We start from the raw sequence: 19,876 nt of genomic DNA, 5'->3' as shown, positions 1-19,876 counted from the left end.
ATCCTTCCTTCCTTCCTTCTATCCTTCCTTTCTCCCTTCTATCCTTCCTTCCTTCTATCCTTCCTTCCTTCCATCCTTCCTTCCTTCCTTCCTTCCTTCCTTCCTTCCTTCCTTCCTTCCTTCCTTCCTTCTGTCTTTCCTTCATTCCTTCCTTCTGTCTTTCCTTCTCTCCCTCTTTCCTCCCCTTTCCCTTTCCTCCTCCCTTCCCCTCCTTTCTCTTTTCTTCTCTTTTATTTGCTGCTGCCAGAGATTGAACCCAGGACTATCACACTGAGCTACATTCCCAGACCCTTTTAAATTTTTTGTTTAATTTCTGAGACAGGATCTCACTAAGTTGCTCAGGCCATCTGAATTTGCAATCTTCCTGCCTCAGCCTCTGGAGTAGCTCTTGTTGTTTTTTTCTTGATCATATTTATTCCAGTAAAAATCATAAATTATAGCACATGGAAAAATAAAGCCCCTTAATCTTGCATCTGTGACCATTGAACATTATAAAGAATGAGACCTGACTCGTCTTAAAACTCTCTGGGGAGACCCCCCAGCAAGGATGGGGCCCTTGCCCTTTTTTTGGTCTGAAATGAAAGATCCAATTGTCATTGTGTGTTTACATTTGGGAGTTTTTCTTTTCTTTTTGTATTTCACGTTGAAAACACAGGTAAAAAGAGCAGAAGACCAAGTAGACTGTGCTCTTCCTATGCCCCCCAAGCCCCTCTGTGTGGCAAAATGGCTCCAACCTCTAAAGGTGACCTAGTTTACAAATCTTAGGATTGGTGTCCTCATATATTTTCCATTGTAGGTTCAGTCACCAAGCCTTTGCTAAATGTTTATTCTGCTCAAGAGGCTGAGGTGACCCCTGGAGGAGGGCACCCAGCCATGTCCTACACATTTGGACCCCAGAGCACATGGTTGTTGGGGAGCCCAGTGAATAGGCTACCATGTCTACCCAGAGCTGGATCCATCATGTGGGAGATCCTGGAAAAACTACAATATGGGGCTCATTTAAAAAATTACTAAGACTTTCAAGATGGTGACAGCAGAGACCAAGCAGGAGCTCTTCTAAGTGTAGGACCCTGTGCAGTTGTATAGTTTGCACACCCATGAAGCTAGGGAAGGAGGGCTGAAATTAGTTCCAAACCAAAGAGATTTTGATGCTTTAGGAGTTCATAGAAAGAAATGACCAAGGAACCAGGAGAGGGCTCATGGGGCCTGCTAGAAGCACGGGCAGGATTTCTGCACATAGGACTTCATGCAAAGAGGAGGTGTTCTTCCTACCATCCAGAAAACCACTGTACAACAACTTCTGTGGAAGTTATTATAATGGGTCTGCTTTACACTGTAGACTTGACCCTTTTTTCCATACTGCTCTGTATGAGTTTGAAGAGCAGATTTAGAAGGATCCTAAAGAAACTTGAATTGATGGTGAAAAACCTCTTGTCTGCCACCAGTTACCCAGAAGGATTCGGATTGGAGCCCAAACCTCGAATGACTCCTTACCACCAAGTCTTCCTTTCCCCAAGCGAAGAAGTGAATGAGAAAAGAGAAGAGAATGTCCCGAGCCTGAGTGATGGTACATTGTACTTGCTGTTTGTTTCTTTGTGTGGGGGAGTGGATGGGCCATGGTACCTGCCAGCCTGCAGCCTTCCATTCATCTCTCCCCAAGTAAGGAGGAAAAACTGTTGAGGACATTTTCAAAGGCCAGAAGAGGAGCTAGGATGTCCCAGAGTGATGTAGCAGTACAGCAAGTCTTCTGGTAGAAATTAAGTGGAATAATCTTTGTATATTAGAAATGGAATAGGAAGGAATACATGGATGGATGGGTGGATGGATGGATGGATGGACAGACAGACGGATGGATGGAGAGAAAGCTCTGTGGGACTGGGTTAGTCTAGAACAGTGATGATGAACCTTTTAGAGATTTCAATGAAACAAACAGCCCACTGCGGTGCACATGCCATAGGTTCCAATCATTAGTCTAGAAGCTTGACTTGCGCACTGCAACCCTGGGCACCTTGTTGTGAGTTGAAACTGGCATGGCATCTCACCTAGTTCAACTACCTTCTCACCCCTCAGCTTCTTCCCTAGAAAATAGGAAAGGAGTACATACACTCATTATTTTCTATAAGACTTTGTGTTTTATGGAGTTTATTCTTGGATTTGCTAATCTCAAATCAACTTAAAGGGATTAAAAGTTTATATATAACATAGATGTTATGTCTAGATATATAGCAGCCAGTTGAATGCATCCAGGAGCGCTCTCTCTCTCTCTCTCTCCCTCTCTCTCTCTCTCTCTCTGTCTCTCTCTCTCTATGTCTCCAGGAACTGGGGGCTGCAATAGGCCTTCCTCTGTCACTTTGATTTATAGGCTGTGCCACTGACCTGGTGATATACCCTGTGATATAAGTTTGTAGGCCAAGTACCTCTGTGTTCTGGTCATATAGGACAGGTACTCAAAGCCTGTGCCCCAAAACCTTGTGACTTCAAAGTTTGTCCTCATGCAGTGTTTGCAAGAGCATAAATGTGCATGCTTTGGGTTATGGCTGGAGAGCTGGGCCAGGCAGTGGCTGGCTCTATAGGGTAAGAATAGCCTAGAGGGCTAGGCCTAGAGAGATGGCCAAAGGTGAGAGGAAGTTAGGGCACAGTTCAGGGGCTGCAGATATGGGCTGAGCAGGCAGAGCTGGCTAGTAGACTGATCCAGGTCTGAGGAAATCCAGGACATAGAGATAGGTGGGTGCTGGGAATGACCTGGTGCTAGGACAGGAGTCTTAGGCTTGGTGTCTTTGCCCAGATAAACCAATGTGTAAGAGGAGGCTGGAAGGAGCTGTGAGGGCAGCTATGGGGCTGCATGCTGGTCTCACACAAAACATCTCTGAGATCCAGTGGATGGGGGAGGTGGGGACATTGTCCCTAATATCCTCAGTTGTGTTTTCCTGACCTAGACACAGGAGGCTGACAGGACTCGGCGGAAGGCAGTTGCAGGTGGGACAGGCCAGCTTGCTTGGGTGTTGGAAGTAGTAGATCAGTGCTGCAGCTCTATGTACTGGCTGCTGAAGCTCAAGGCTTACAGGAGAAGCATTTGGGTAAAAGCAGCTAGCTTTGTCTGCTCCTAGCTCTCTGAGTGGAGATCAAGGTCCTTCTGATAGTGCCCTGCATTCTCTCACCAGCCCAGCACAACATCAAGAAGACTGTTCAGGCTCTGTGGCAGCAGCTCGTGGCGCAGAGGAGGCAGGCGCTGGAAGACACCTTCAAGATTGACCTCTCCGTGAAACCTGGAGAGAGTGAAGTGAAGATCGAAGAGGTCACCCCACTGTGGGAGGAGACCATGCTGAAAGCCTGGCAGCATTACTTAGGTGTCACCTGTTTATTCTTTATAGCACTGGGGTTTGAAGCAGGGCCTTTACACTGAGCTATATCCCCAACCCTTTTTATTGATTTTTTATTTTGAAATATGTCCTCACTAAGTAGCTAAATTGTCCAGACTGGGTAGGAACTTATGATCCTCCTGCCACTATCTCCTAGAGTACTGGGATTACAGAAATGCACTACCATGCTCCAGCTCCTTCAAGAATATAAGCTTATGTAATCTTCATGACACCTCAGTGAGTTCAGATACTATGATCCTCACTTTACAGAATGAGAAATTATAGCCCAGCCACTTTGGCTAAGTTGTCAACATCTTACTACACATCCACAAGCCATGGCGCTAAGGTCTTAGGCCCGGTGTGGGGACCCCCAAGCCTATATGATGTCTCTTAACTAGGTGAGCTCAGAAGATGAAGTGGGGAGCAGAAGTAGAGCCATTGGCTGGCTGGCTGGGAACCAGGCAGCTCTCTGTCTTTCTCCCAACTTCCGGTCTGTTGTTCTTCGCTCCCCACCCCCAGCAACCGAGAAGAAGGCGCTGGCCAGCCGCTCGAATGTCACACGGCAGAGCAAAGTCTCGTCATGGAGTGGAAGCCTGTCCTCAGCCATGCGACTGATGCCGGGGCGCCAGGCCAAGGACCCTACGTGCAGGGCTGAGGTGAGCCCACACCCTGAGTCCCCAAGGAAGGCCCCAAGTCACAACTCCTCTGTGCTCTCTGTCACCTTGTGTGACCTGTGCACATGTACCTCTGGGTGTGGCAGGTGTTCAAGTGGCTTCTCCGAAGTCATGTGCAGGGGCCCGGGTGTCAGGCTGGTGTTACTTGGAGTGATGTAGAGGTAGCATGTCGTTTGTGCATTTGTTTATTATTTATTTTACAAAGGTGTTTATTTCAGTGCTTTCCCTAGTATTGAAAAGATTGGGGAAAAATCCCTTAAAAGTAAGGGGAATAATTAGGTAAACTGTGATTTGTGTATAAATAGCTCATTTTATAGTTGTTTCATTTTATACATAAATGAGATTTTTATTTGTGTATGTTTGGGACACATAATAGTTACATTCATTTGGAGGAATTGGTACATGTAGATATCATATCTTGATCATTTCTCCTTCCCTTGGCCCCAACCCCATCTCTACAAAGTCTGTCTTTTTGTCTTCTACCATCAAACCTAAAATGTAAATATGCTAAAAGCAGAGCTGGCAGGACCCAGTCCTTGGGAGTTCTGTGCCCTATGCTGTCAGGAGACAGTAGTCCACTGTGCATGCAGTGGCCTTGAGCACATAAGCCCAGCGAAGGACACCGACCCTGGTGGTCCACTGGGTTCTCCTGGTAGACACCATGGAGGGTCCTTGGGACAGTGCCGGGCAGAGTCAGGGGTTTTCCAAAGCTGTGTGGGAAACCAGTTTGAAACTCAGTGGCACCAAGAATGACATTTGGTGACTGTGTATGCCGTTGGGAGATTGTAGAGCACACCTAGAGTGGGGGCATCTTGCTCCACTGAGGCTGTGACACGCCCACCCGGGGGCTGCTGCTGGCTGTGACCTGAGACTCCAGCTAGGGTGTTGGTGGGATCTTCTACACAGCCTCTCCATGTGAACGAGGCTTCTTTCCAGCCCCCTGCAGGGTCAACAGGGTCAAGCAGGAAAGAGGGGGACAGAGACAGTTAGAGAGAATGCCAGGCAGAAGCCATATTGCCTTGGAGGACCCAACTTCTGTGTCAGTGCTTCAGACAGGCATGGAGACAGCCAGCGCCACCTCCTGGTGGGGAGGGGCAGGTTCTGTGAGAACTCCTGGGCCTGGAGATGCTGCTGAGGTTGTTGTGTTTGGAAAGCAGTCAGTCCTGTATCTTAATGCTGGGTTATGGACTTATTTCAGGGGCGGGTTGTGGTTGATCTTAAACGTGCCCTTGGGGTTGGGCAAATTCTTTTGCTTTCCTGAGTCTGTATCTCTTTCTCTAAATGGGACAAACCACCCTGGGAATGTGGAAGTGCAGCTGGCAGCCAGCACTCCTTGCAGATTTCCTGATAATATTAGGAAAAATAGGAGGACCTCAAGTTGCCCTTGCTCCAAATCTCTGTCCGCTGTGGCCTCAGGTGTCTAGATGTGGGAGAGAAGAGGCTTACAGGCTGCCTGTAGCTGCTCTGCCTGATGAAGCCTCGCATCCATACATGTGGATCCAGAAGGCTGGCACTGATGAGGCTGCTGGGGTATAGCCACTGGAGCTGGGAGCAAGGGACCCATCTTCTTCCAGATTGGACACTGAAGCACATGGCTGTTTGAAGACACTGTCCTTATTCATTTCATCCAACCGACATTTATCAAGTGCCAGATCTGAGCCCTGTTCTAAGCACCAAGGTTGTAGTTTTGAGGGTGGCAGCCAGGGCCTTCACCCTGAGCTATGCCACCAGCCCCCTCCCTTATTTAATGATTTATTTTGAGATGGAGTCTCACTGAGTTGCCCAAGCTTGGTGGCTCCAACTCCGCCCTTCTACAGCTGATCTCGGGGAGTGAGGAGGACAATATGTAGGTAAATACATTTGTAAGTGTCAGCGTGCTGCTTGCCATGAGGAACAATCCCGCAGGCTAAGGGAGTTGGCTGTGAAGGACCTGGGTGTAGAGATGGGGGTTGGCAAGGCTGTCCTTGTCAACAATGAGAGACCTGAGGCAGGACAGGGACCTGTGATGCTTGGGGAAGGCCAAGCCAGACCAGGCAGAGAGGACTGTCACATAAGGGGAGGTGCAGGTTGGGTGTCCATAACCCCTTGGGGGCCACAGGTACTGTGCCATCCCCACTTCCTGACAGCCAAATGGGGACCTCCCTCTGCTTTTAGCACTGAGGCAACTCTACTCTCAGCACCTCAGTGGGAGAGGCTCTGATCTTTTTCTTTGATCTGGATCCTCAGAGGCTCAGAAAGCTTAGCATGGTCAGACTTTATAACTGCACATGTCTCAGGGACAGCGCCTATAAGCACACATGTGTACTCTTCCTTCCCTTGATTCTCACTTGCTCTTCAACCTGATTTCTTTATCTTTCCCACAACTTGAAATACCTTATGCATGTTGGGCATAGTAACACATGTCTGTAGTCCCAGCACTCTGGGAGGCAGAGGCAAGAAGATCATAAGATCCAGCCCAACCCGGGCAGCATAGAGACTTAGCAAGACCTTGCCTCAAATGAAAAATTTAAAAGAAGGGTTAAGGATACTGCTCAGTATGAAGCTCCTGGGTTCAAAATCCAGTACCAAACAAACAACTAAACAAGCAAGCCCCCAACTTTATGCATTTTAAAGGCATTTCAGCAGCGAAATACTGTACTTGGGCTTAGCAGCATCCTAGACAGGTAACTCGGTCTGGTTGGACACCACCCCTGCTGCAGAGCAGGCTGCTAGGAGTGAGAGCCAGAATGGTCCACAAGGAGGGCAGACAGGTGCCCCTTCTCGTGCCTAGATGAACTCTGCAGCTGCAGACCCTGCACCAGCCCTCTTGTCTCTGGGAGCCGCTGCCAGAAGGCGCACTTTCTCGGGTCCATGTGTGCACTGTGATGTCATAGGAAGAGAGCTTTGACTATTTGCCCTGGGGTCTGTTTAATTATTTTTAAAAATTAATTTTGATTATTACAGCTGATTACACCTCAGTGAGCAGTGTAATTGATATTTTCTAATGCATCCCCAGGAACATTTTGTACAACACGCTTTTTGTTGTTGAAGGTTAAAGACTCCGTTATTGGTTTTTCCCTAAATATGCCCACATCATTAGTCCTCCAGTGAGGAGGTCGCCATCTGGAAAAAGCAGCACAGAGACATTACTCAGGCACAAGTGCATGAAATTGGTGTTTTTGCATCTTCTGTCTCTCTTCTGGAAAGAAGAGGCTTGTAATTAAAGGAGTTGGTGTTGGCAGAAGCATTATTCATGTGGTGTTATTCCTTATCATGTCAGCGCTGACAGCTCCGCTACCCTGATAAATTGTTCCTGGAAGCGAGGCAGATGATGGTGGGCCCACCATCCCTCGTCCTACCTTCGTTTCCACTAGAAAATGTTTCCTTTTTAGCTGGTGAGTTCGACTTGGAAGCAAGACAGACTTGGCAAATGCTATTTCCTTTGATAGATATCCTTTTTCCTTTCTCCTTGGGCTGGTCATGGCCCCCCCCTGGGACCAAACTATGAGGTCACTGTTTCTAGCATGGTACAGGCCGTGGTTCTCAGCCTTCTGAGCAGAGGCTGGGGACGTGGCTGCTTTAAGGTCACCAAAAGCCAATTTAGGGCATTCTAGAAGCTGTTTGGTCACATCCACTCTTTGCCAGGAGGGACCCACGGTGCACACTCGGGCCAGGCCAAGGGTCTCTCTCTCTTCACAGCAGGGTAAGTAGAGAAATTTCAGACATCCTACTTAAGAGCCAGTTGAAAAGACATCAGCAACCATGGTGGCATCTTAGTTTTGGTGCATACAACAACAATGTAGGATGTTAATTTGCATTGTGGGAATCCTGGGGAGGGTTAGCCAGGAAATCTGAGAATGATCTTTATAACTCCTTTGCACATCTACAGTTATTCCAAAATATAAGAAATATCATCATTTGCTGACATGGAAACAAAAGAAAAGCATTTGCACATAGCAAATGGGCGCTGGGGTGCTGGGGCTGGGGGAAGGGGCTTCGTAGGTAGTGACATCTCGGCATGCGAGGCAGGAGGCCATGAGCACCAATCCAGTGGGCACTGGGGCCAGTGGGTAGAGGCTGTCTGGACACCATGGGTCATGCTAGGTGTGATCTGTGGGCACATTTCTGTGCCCACAGGTTAGACAGGAAGAGGGCGCTGCTGCAGGAGGCTGACCAGCAGCATGGTTCACGTGGCGACTGGGGGCCATAGCAGCAGTGGTTAGAGAAGCAAATATCAAAGGACATGCATGAAAATTCTACCACGCCAGCCTGGGATGAGCAAAGAGAGGAGGGCAGGGAGGTGGAGGCCCTGCCTGGGAGAAGAGGGGGAACAGGGTAGGGAGGGGTGTGGCTAGAAACATTCCCTGAGCTCTGCAGAGGATGGGGAGAAAGTAGGGCTAGAGTACAGGACACACCCGGGCAAGCTTCCAGTTGCTCTTTTCAAGGGTATTTGGTAGACAGCGGAAATGGCCCCAGAGGGAGGTCAGGCCCATGTGGGAAGTAGCAGAAGGGACTGGAAGATATCAGAAGCTGGGGGCTGGTGCATCCAAGTTGCTAAAACTCCAAAGATGTGTTTGAGCAATTCTGCCTCTGCCCTGGGCAGAGGCAGCCCTGGGCAGAAGCAGAACACCGGGCACTTGTCCCAATGCCCCAGGGGTTCTTTGAAGATGGCCTCTGGGGTCTAAGAGGCAGGGCACCTTTGAGGGCTGATGACTGTGGATCTGCCATCCATAGCCCATCATGGCCAGATCCACCATCCCACCCTGGCAGAGGACAGGACGCCAACCAAAATCAGCAAATCAGTAATAACCCCATTAAGGGCCTTGGTGAGGTCCCCAGGGAGGGCAATGATGTCTGTGACCATCCGCTGTGAACGCTTCACCCATTATCTCTTTAAAACCACCCCGGAAATTTTCAAACATCCACCAAAGTAGAGAAAATAATAGTGAATCCACATGTCATGTCAACAGTTTTCAGCTTCTGGCCAGCCTTCCCTCCTGCCTTTTGCTAGCAACATCCTCCCCTGCACGGGATGGTTCTAAAACTCCTTCTTCCCATGCCATGCATAAATATTTCTGTGCACTTATTTTCTCTTTAAAGAGCTAGTGAAACCCAAATAAAAATTATGGAAAAGAAAGCAAGTGTGAGTGCTGGGAGGCTGTGGCTGTCACTACAGGCATGATAGGCAGTCCCTGGTCCTCCTTGGTAGCTTGTCTGTGTATGTCCCCTGCCAGTGGACATAATTACCATCAGCCCCTTGCTGGGCTTCTCCGTGTTCAGGGTGATGGCATAGCAGGCCCAAACTTCAGAATTCATTCCTTCAAGTCTGAAGAGCTCTGGGGTGAGAATAGATTTGCAAAAGTGGCAAAAGTAGGCTTTGCAAAAGCCTACTTTTAGATTTGCAAAAAGAGCAAAAGTAGGCTTTGAAAGGAAGGGGAAGTTAGTGGTGCAGTAGATGGTAAGAAACATTTTGAAACATCAAAATGCAACTGTGGAAGCAGAAACCAGAATTTTCAGGGGTATTCTTTTGTGAAGGGCAAAGTCAAAGGTATTTCAGAGCTAGTAGGAAATTTTAAAAACCTGGAATTCTAGAGGTCCTTGTAATAAATGTTTTTACTTAAAGGCGCAGTGTGCAGGGTAATGTCTATGGGCATGTGAGGAGGGCTGCCCTGGAGAAGGACATGATTTTGAGAGAAAGGCCTGGCAGTACGTGGCCTAGATTGGGAGAAGGTTACGATGTAGGAAGACTTCTAAAGTCAAAAGGGCAGGGGGTCCAATGAGAAGGGTAATCCTGGTGACTTGCTCTTGATGGATGCTGGCGAGGAGAGAAACCACACTCTGCCCACAAACCAGGAGATGAGCAAGCCAAGGGGGCAAAGCCCTTGAAGACTGAGGAAGAGCAACTCAGAAAGCCTGGGAAGCCCACTGTATTTGGTGGAGGGAAAAGTTATGAGCAAATAATCAGATCAGGCCACTTGTTGAGGAATAAGAGACAATAATCAGAAAACCCCAGCTGGGGCTCGGACAGACAGTGTGAACTTCTCTTGGGTGAGCATATCCTAAGGCTGCTCTCTCTAGACTGAGTCTCGATGCTCTGACTTGTGCCGGCTAAGGCTGCCAAGGCTTCCTTCCTCTTCATGCCTTTCTGGCCCTGGACTACTGCCACTGTCCCCAGCCTGGACCAGGAGCTCTCTGCAGTGCTGCCGGGTTGGGGACTATGTCCAGAAGGACTTAGTTAAGCTCTGTTTTTGGAGGTGTTCCAGGAACAGGAAGAAAGAGAGTGATCATGAATCCAGTGGTTTATCTTTTATTCCTCTGTGGCTTCCTTTTCCACTTCTACTAATGAAGTCTGTGCAGTACATGTGGGAGCTCACAGTCTTATAGGCAGCAGTGCTGGGACACTACCCAGCATGCCAGATGAGACCTTCCCCAGTGCCCCTTGAGGACACCAGAGGCCCTGCAGAATGCACCAGATGGGGTAGGGGGTAGGAGAAGGGGAGAATCAGCTCTTTATATTTTCTTCCAGTAACCTGTACTCTCAACTGTGTCATCTCTTTCCTCGACTAACACACACAAGAACACACATCCACACCCTACTCCATAAACCCGCCCATCCCATCCGTGAGGAGTCAGTGGGAAGGAATTCATTTGAACAAGGAACTCTACACCATAACTGTGGAGGGACAGTGCAGTCACAAGCTGCTTACTGAGGATATGTTCTGAGAAACACGTAGCTCCTTCATGGGGTGATTTTGCTGTTTAGCTGTTAACAGTATACTTATGCATGTATGTGGCATAGCCCTCTGCTCCTAGGGCCACCGTGATCAGAGGTTAAATCAAATGACACAGTCAGGAAACACCATAAACACAAGTTCTGCCAGGCTACTGCCAGCCCAGCATCACGTGCTGTTTACAGGACGCTTGCTACTGTCATAGAAGGTACTCACTCTACAGCTGCTATAAAAAGTATAATGTAGCATATACACGTACCAGTCACTTAGTTGTGTCTTGTCATTTTCCCCCATTATTCATATAAACTATGTTTTTATAGAGGACTGGCAGTGCAGTTGGTTGGTTTGCACCAGCACTGCTACAAACAAGCCAGCAATGTGCAGGGCTGTGATGCTAGGAGGGCTCTGACGTCACTAGGTGATGGTAATTTTCAGCCCTGTTATGATCTTATGAAACCAGCATCACATACAGGGTTGCTGGTTGATCAGAAGGTCCTTACATGGCAGTTTCTCATGACAGAGGTCTTGTGGACACAGGAGCTTCCCTGGACAGTGTTCATATCCGTGTTAGAATCTGGAATGAGGGGGCAGGACAGTGGCAGGCTGATGGAAAACAGTGACTCCTTTCTCTGTTTTAAGGACGTCTTAAATGTCAATAGTCTATCAAAAGCCCCTGTTACAGGAGTTTGAAAAATAGATGTAAATGAACAAAGCAAACACTGATGCTTTTAATGATGTTTCTTTACCAAGTGCATCATTTGTGAGACATCTTTATCTTCATAATAGAAAGATAATTAACATCACTAATTATCTAATTAAGTTCATTAAGCATCCACCAACAGTGCACCGTGAAGTTGACATTATGTTCTACTGTCAACAAATGCTTTTGATTTCTTAGGAAGTAATTAAAATGTAAATTAGCATGCGATTATATGCACAGGGGAAGTTTTGAATTAGATATTCATTTCAAAACTGCTTAGAGCAACGTAGTTTCTGTTTTTTTTCTGCTTCTTCAATAAAAGCGGTCGCTTTTGCTGTTAGCGGTATATATTAAAGTTCCATTCTGCTGCTCAGCCCTTGCATCAAAGGGAGGTTGTGTACCACACAACATGAGTGCTCACTTGATATATTTGTTCCTCTGTTTTGTGCTTTTTTTCGTATTTGATCTTGGTATTTAATGTTCGTTTATGTTCTGTTCTTCATGCTCAAAAATATCACAACAGAAAAATTGCTCAAACTTGTAGCTTACATTCTCTAGCCAAATTTACCCTTTACAGATGTTCTAAGGCAAATCTTTTCACATATGGTTCTTGTCAGTGAGGTTCAGGGGATGTCATTCTGACTTGCTGGAAGCAGGTCAGGTACACCCCTCCCTACTCCAGAAGGAAAAGCTGCTCTTATTAAACGTAGTGTCCAGCCACCTTTGGTTCAAGTTCAGATTTCTTCCTGTTTTCTTCAGACAGCCCCTGTTCTCTGGAAATATAGCTGGGGCCAGCACATGGCAGTGCTGAGAGCAGCAACCCCCTTAGATTAAGAGCATCTGAAACATCACAAGTCCGCAACATCTGCTGGGAAAAATGCTCCCCAAGATAGACACCATCATGCTCAAGGCCCCAAAGCTTTCATTCTTGGAGCCACCCTGATGGCATCCTTAAAGGCGCATCTCTCATCACAGCAGACAGCCCAGGGCCAGGATGTCCTCCTCATCATTGTCATTCATGGAGACAGGAGACTCTGGGCCACTGGAGACCTGAGGTGTGGTCCTCTGCTGTAGGTGAGGAGCAAATCCCACAACCTCTTGTAAGATTTTTCCAGGCATGGTTGGTGCTAGGCCGGTCCTTCAGTTTCGTGTAAAGATTTCACATAAATGCAAAAAGAATACAGAGGCCAGAGAGAGAGAGAGAGAGAGAGAGAGAGAGAGAGAGAGAGAGAGAGAGAGAGAGGGAGGGAGGCAGGGAGGGAGAGAAGGAGACTCATTCCCTCAAAAGGATCAAGGTCAAGGTCAAGTCTAGCTATGAGAACATCCAGCTGAAGTACTAACTCCCCCAAATGGCCTGTCCTCCTTTGTTTGCCCAAAGTGGTGTCCTTTAGCTCATTCACTCACTGGACAGTGGCCTGCTGCGGAAACCTCAGGCAGACCAAGGGACTGGGCAGCTAAAATCAGATGACATTGACCAGATGTGCAGCAAGCATCTGCTCCCTTAGCCAAGAGGATTTTCTCAACTAGAATTTTCCTTTTGAACATTTGTCCTTAAAACTTATCTTGAAACATGGGCTGCTTCAGCACCACTCAGCTTTACCACTCACACTCTGAGTGATCGGTAGCAGCAGTAACTCCTCATCCCGGCTGCTTATGGTCCTTTCTCCTGCTGTCTATACCCTTCGGTCTGGAGCCTGTCACAGCGCTCCACCATGAGGGGTGGAAAGTCACCTCTTTGACTGTTCTTTTGCTCATTTGGCCTTACAAGAAATGCAGCTATAGCTGGCTTATTTTGGGCAGCAGGACCACATTGGGAACCTGTATGCCCCACGGATGGATGGGTATCTTCTACCTAGGGCCCAGCTGCTCATTGAAGGGTATATCCTGTCCAAATAATGCCTTGAAGGGTCGTTGGCAAAGATGTTCAGCCCCTTCTCCAAAGAGTTTTACTCAAACCAAGATGTCTCCTCTGAAAGGATTGGCTGGACCTGTTTGCCTCCTTCTGGCCCTTTCATCCTTCTCCTCCTTGGTGACTTAGTTCATTACACAGTCAGGCCGGTCACCATCACTTGCATATGCCATGGCCATTGTAGAGGAACATTTCAGCTTACTTAAGACTCAAGTCTACAGCTCAACTGACAATATTTTAATGTACACAAACACTTCTCCATATGCAGTTCAGCAATGCATGAGTTTATTGAATAGCATAGCTTTGCTTGCTAAGAATATAGAGATGAGTAGTCCCTAATTTCAGGAGTCCTTGTAGTGGGGTTATTTGTCCCCCTAGTTAGAGGATATGCAGTAGATGGTTTTCAGAACAAAGGCATCTGTATGAAGATTCTGTAAGTTAAAGCAGATTTGAAGTTAATTTAGGAACTTGGCAATTTAAAGGAACACTGGGACAAACACTTTGGGTAATGGAATGTAGTCCTCTGATTTCAAGGGTAATCATAGCTGGGTATATATTCGAGGGGCAGATTTGGGTATATTGGGTTTTCTAAGGTGAAGCATGCTTGTTTTCTGCACACTGAGGTTGTGGTGGGGACAACCAAGGGAATATTTCTAGTTTCTAAAAATTATGATTTATGGGTGACATTTTCATTGATTTCTCTAAATTTAAATGTTTGGAACTTTGGCCATATCCACCCAGGCAAAACATGCTGTAGCATGGCGAAAGACAGAAGCATCCCCAACTATCTGAGTGATGAGACGGCAGATGGTCGTGGAGTGCAGACGCGGGCTGGGGCCCTCCTGAGGCGCTGCTGCCACTCACAACCCGCTAGGTGCCCGTCCGCTCACAGCCTGGCCGCTGGGCGCCTGTCGCGTGATGGCAGCACGCGCTCGCCCTGGGACACATCTATTATGAGAAACCATTTTGGTTAATTAAAAAAGTCTTTCAAAGTCTCAGAACAGGAAGTTGGGAGGTTTGCTTATCTTTGCCGTGTGGATGGGGGTGGATGTAAACTTGACTAACAAAGAAGGGAAGGGAGACTGAATGTGGGGGTTGGGGGTAAGAAGACACTTTGGAGTCCAGAGATGGGGGGCCCCAGGGCGAGACACAGAGTTTTTGTGCTAATTTATCAACTAATATGGGAGAATGATGAAGGAACGAAGCAATGAAGCTGAGGCCCCTGAGTCAAAGCCATTGCACAAGCCTGGGTCAGGAGAGTTTTGGGGCCTGGGTCCTGCTCCTAGGACCTGCGTATGGGCTCAGGCGACAGCTGAGCCAGTGGGGAAGGCAGCTCCTCTAAGGCACCTGGTGGGCAGCAGACTGCAATCAAGGTGAACATATGAGAAGATGCGAGAGGAGCCAAATAACCCAAAGGAAGCATATGACTGGCCAGATACTGCCTGATGACTGCTGGAGGGGACGGGACTTTGCCAGGTGTTTTTATTGGGGAAGTGATAGTGGCCGAGAGCAAGAAGCAGCCATTGACATCTTGGAGGAGCTCAGAAAGGACCAGCTGTGCCGAGGCTGGGTTAGGAATGACCTCATGTGCTGAGCACTGAGAGAGGCCGTTTGGCTGAGTCCAGAAAGCAGAGGAGGAATAGACTGGGAAGAGATGGCAAGACCCCCTGGCCAAGCTCCACCCCACATCCTCCAGGGGACCCCAGAGTCTGTCTCTGTCTTGGACCCATCTGCTGCTTCACCTCCATCCATCTCCAGCTCTCTACCGAGCATCCTCCTCAAACATCTCCCATTTTCTTTGATTTCCTCCTGTAGCCCAGGCCTCAGGTTGAGGCTGGGGACTCTGACAGGTGATGGAGATGGAGTGGTCCTGGCCTGCTAGGCCTCGCACTGAGACAAGTGAAACAGTCATGATGGGACAGGAGGGGTCCGAAGAGAGAGGACCTGGGGAGGGTTTAGAAGAGCTTGACTTGATACTTAGAGGAGAGGAAGAGGACTGAGGTCTGAGACCAGATGGCTGAGGGATGCAGAGGGACAGTCGGTCCTGACCTCTGCCTTGTGGGCTATCGGCTGGCTCAGAATTACTGGAGGATCATAACCAGACTATCTTACTTTATGTGTTTATTTATATTCTTATGTATTCTCCAAAGGGTTTAGGTTTCCTTTAGATGAGGCTAAATGCAATAAAATCAAGAAATAAGACCCGAACAAATAATGATAGAAGAAAGCCAAGTCCTAGGGTATTAAGGTCATAAAAGTGCATTCTAAAATTAAGCATCAGAGCCAGTCCCGGCTCTCTGGATGCACAATGGACAGGGAGGCCAGACAGTTCTCACACCTCCCCCATCAGTGATGCTTAAGAACAAGGACCTGGGTGAACCAAGCAGGTGGCCGGAGCCTGGTAGCTTCCCTTGCTCCCTCTTACCCCCACTGTCAGGTTTAAATGATCATATCCAATGACATCATGGCCCTGGTCAAAAACCATTGCTGGGTCCCACAACATCCAAGGTGGACTCAGAACAGTTACGATGGAGTGACCTAGACTGCATTCCCCAAGTTCGTTTCCTGCCATGGTCCTGCAAAGGTGACCTTGTCAGTCTCCTTAACCTAAAGAAAGAATCCTCTCCATAAATTCCAGTTTTCTTTTTCCTATGTGGAATGTCAGTTATGGTGTCCAGATGGCCCCATGCCCGGCATTATCTGGTAGTCACACCTGTCCAGGTTGAGCTTCCCTAATGGAAAAATCTGAAATTCAAACTGCTCCAAAATCTGACACTTTTTGAGCACCAACATAGTGGCCAGAGGTGAGGCTTCCACACTGGACCTCATGTGACAGGCGACAATTAGGAGATAGGCACAGAAGATACAGTGTCAGATCACTGGCAGGTTGTGTGGATAATGTGTCTTGGGTTTATGTACTGGAGACATCCCCAAGATATCCACTAATATGTATGCAAAAGTTCCAGAATCTGAAACACTGGACATACCAAGCACTTCTGTTCCCTAGCAGTTTGGGTAGGGGATCTCCAACCTGAATTAATCTCCTCAGGCTGCCATTGCACTGGGAAGCTCAGACAACAGACATATAGTTTCTCTTAGTCCTGGAGACTGGAGATCCAGGAAGGAAGTGTCAGAAGGCTGGGTTGGCTTCTTTTGGATCCTCTTTTGTCTTCATCTCAGCTTGTGGATGGCTCCTTCCTCTTTTGTCTTTCTCTTCCTGTAAGGACTCCAGTCAGATTGGAGGGAAACCCTACCAATCTCATTGAAGCCTAATCACCTCTTCAAAGGCCTCATTCCCAAATGCAGTCTTATTCTGAGGGACAGGGGTACTCAGTCTTAGTTGGAGTTTGGGTGTAGGGGCCATGGCTCAGTCCCTACTGGGGCCACAAGTCTCACATGTGTTTAGGGGAAGCTGTTTCTATTGGCTGCAAGTCCTGGGGGGCCTCACCTTCATCTCTCACCCTGTCCCTTCCCCTCACCCCACTCATTGGCCTTGCCTGAGGAGCCACATATCCTCCCCACGTGACTTCTGAGGACAAGGCTGATAGACAGTGAGGATGCCGAGTAAGGGAAAGGCCATCGTGGGGACACAGTCCATCCTTCTGACTGGCACAGAGGCTGGCTGTGAGCACACACAGGGAGCTGAGGAGAGGCCTTGGTGAGGAAGGAACTCCGGCCTGCATTGCTATAGCTCCCGTCCTCCTCTACACCAGAGTGTGGTTTTTCTTTCTTTCTTTTTTTTTTTTTCAAATAGTCATTCTCCATATTCCATGTACTCATGACGATTGAATTTAATAAAAACATCACAGTTCAAAAAAGACAAATTAGAAACCACCGTTCATCTTAGAAATTAATATGTGAGTGAATTTAACAAGAGATGAATTGCGCTGTGGTGATCCAGTCCCTCCTCACCCACGCGGAGCCCCAGTTGTTTGTCATTACTGCTGAAAATATGATTATTACTCTGGTATTGCTTGACATTTATTAAGGATCCAGGGGCTGTGTCTCCACAGCAGAGAAAAGTGCAATTATCTGGGCACTCCAGAAAGAGCATCTCCTGGCCTGAGTCATCTAAGCAGATGTTCCCTGAAGACCTGGCTGCGGCTGGGGCACAGCCGCCTGGTCTGTCACTCGGCACATGTCGCACTTGCTTCATAAGGGGCTGCTGACATCTCATGTGCACACATGTGGATGTTGTATGTGCTTTACCGACCACAGAGAAAGCATTTTATGCAGTGTTCTCTTTCTTATTAATTGCTTCTATTATTGTTGTTAGTGAGGATGGAACCCAGGGTCTTACACATGCTAGGCAAGTGCTCTACTCCTGAGCCATAACTTCGGCCCAATCACTTCTATTATTTGACTAAATCTGAGTCTCCACAAAGAACTTGTACTTCAAGGCAGATACACCAGCCTTATGTGGAAGCTGAAGAATAACACGCTCAGCAGCCCCCTCATCTACACTTTTGAACTTTGCAGTATTAGTTACCCATCACCTGAGCATAGGAAATTCCAGAAACAGGTTTTCCAAATTGTGCACCAATCTAAGTGGAATGTCAAAAGCTCACATTGTCCAGTTCTGTCCCTCTGGGAAGTGACTGCTCCAGCCTCTGTCCCTCAGATCTGTGCCGTGTACTCTTCCTGCTCATTACATACTGAGTAACTGTCTCCATTATGTGATTTTTAAACTAAATCCAGTCATCATCAGCCAATTGGTTATTAGAATGACTCACGGTATCACTGTGTGTAAGTCACCTTATTTTACTTACTAATGATCCCCAAATGCAAGAATAGCAATGCTGGAAAATTAGATATGCTTTATAAAGAGAAGACTTAAAGTGCTTCCTGTAAGTGGAAAGGAGAAAGTTCTCAACAAAGAAAGAGAACATCAAACACTGAGGTTGCAAAGATCTACGCTGAGAACAAATCTTCTGTCTGTGATGCTGTGGAGGAGAAGAGAAAATCCATGCTAGTTTCGCTGTCACACCTCATGCTGTGTGACAGCCACAGTGCTTGTGTGTGAGTGCTGAGTGACATGAGAAAGGTACTAAATGATGGGTACTGAGTGCCACTCTTTTACCTTCTGCTGGGGAGGCACACTGGGGCCAGCAGTAGTGACAGCTACTGCTTTGCAACACCTCACAGAGCTATGCAGATGTGATTTTCTCTGTTGCCCACTTTTGCACTGCGTGGCACAGTCAGGTCTCCTGTCCTCCCTGCCTGCACCGGGCAGGAAAGGTGACCAGTGTGTGGCCTAAGTCTCTGGCTCAGGGAAGGGGAGATACCCAAGTCTAACTGGAGCCTGTCTTTGGCCCAAGAAAGCCAGATGCTAAAGGAACCTAGATTTAACCCTAAAACAGGATGGTAATGGCTTTTCTCTATGGAACTGTCTATTTGTGAATATTCAGGAACTTTGAAAAATTATGAAGAAGACTACAGTGGAGATATATATATATAGGATTATGTTTTAAAATGTTTTTATAAATGGAAATTAAGTTGGCAATTATATTCCTAAAGTTCCCCTAAATTGTTCATAGAAAACACTACCATGGATGGTTTTGTTCTTTCACCGGGTAGCTTTCCTAGCATTTTGGAATCCACTATTATTTCTCTGTTAAACACTGGATGAAGCGGGTGGCTTGTACAGTTTGGGTGACAAGATTTACCAAAAGGTAATGGCGTTTAAGTACATGAATCACAGTCAGTGCAGTGAGGCTATTGTACCCACGAGAGGTGGTGGCTGGTGTCTGAGAGAACAGCAACCTGGGTGTCACATAGCAGGCTCATAGTGGGCAGAGGGTGAAAGGTGGGGTGAATTCCTGCTGTAATTTTTTAGTTTTTATTTTTATTAGCACATATTTGCAGTATATAATGATCACATGCTTGGCGGGGAATTGGTGCATGTACATAACACATCCTGATTCTTTTTTCATTCCCTTCTCTCCCTTCCGTCTTCCCTTCCTTCATCTTTTGTCCCCCTACCTTTTGCAAAAGGTCTATCTCCCTATTTCCTACTATCTGTCTTTTATTTTGCTCTTTAATTTATTTATTATACTTTGGGTTTCTCATGAGAGACACGATGCGGTATTTAAGCTCATGTGTCGAATTTATTCCTCTGAACATTATGGTCTCAACTGCACCCATTTTCCTACAAATGACTCAAATTTATCTCTCCGTATGGCAGAGTAGTACTCCACTGTATATAAATACCACATCTTCTTTATCTGTTCATTTGTTTACGAATATATAGGCCATTTCCAAGATTTAGCTCTTACATATTATGTATTTAGCTATTGTATTTTAAGCAAACTTTGTATTTTAAAAGCATTACATATTCATCCACTACTTCCATATCTTCCCCATCAGATTTCCCCTGTAGCCCCTTACCTCTGTCAAAACTGAGGAACTGACACTCATACATTACTGGGAACTAAATCCAGACTTCATTTGATTTCACCAGTTTTACCACTAATCCCTGATTCATCCCAGGCTAGCACATCACTCTTAGCTGTCATGTCTCCGTG

The 19,876-nt window shown here is 47.1% G+C and overlaps 1 protein-coding gene across 9 annotated transcripts in view; it reads left to right on the top strand.

Moving 5' to 3' along the window:
* The window catches only part of Wdfy4 (WDFY family member 4), a 242,170-nt gene that overhangs the window by 112,139 nt on the left and 110,155 nt on the right, over positions 1 to 19,876 (top strand). For all 9 annotated transcript variants that reach the window (XM_013508791.1, XM_013508792.1, XM_013508790.1 and 6 more), the window contains exons 37-39: positions 1,446 to 1,567; positions 3,162 to 3,347; positions 3,879 to 4,015. In XM_013508791.1, the coding sequence (XP_013364245.1) occupies positions 1,446 to 1,567; positions 3,162 to 3,347; positions 3,879 to 4,015 (445 nt within the window). The remainder of the gene's footprint in view (positions 1 to 1,445; positions 1,568 to 3,161; positions 3,348 to 3,878; positions 4,016 to 19,876) is intronic.

Source organism: Chinchilla lanigera, unplaced genomic scaffold, assembly GCF_000276665.1.
Source record: "Chinchilla lanigera isolate Chin_1 unplaced genomic scaffold, ChiLan1.0 scaffold00155, whole genome shotgun sequence".
In the NCBI taxonomy this organism is placed as follows: domain Eukaryota; kingdom Metazoa; phylum Chordata; class Mammalia; order Rodentia; family Chinchillidae; genus Chinchilla; species Chinchilla lanigera.
The sequence above is the reverse complement of the archived record's forward strand: the minus strand, read 5'-3'. Positions and strand labels throughout refer to the sequence as shown.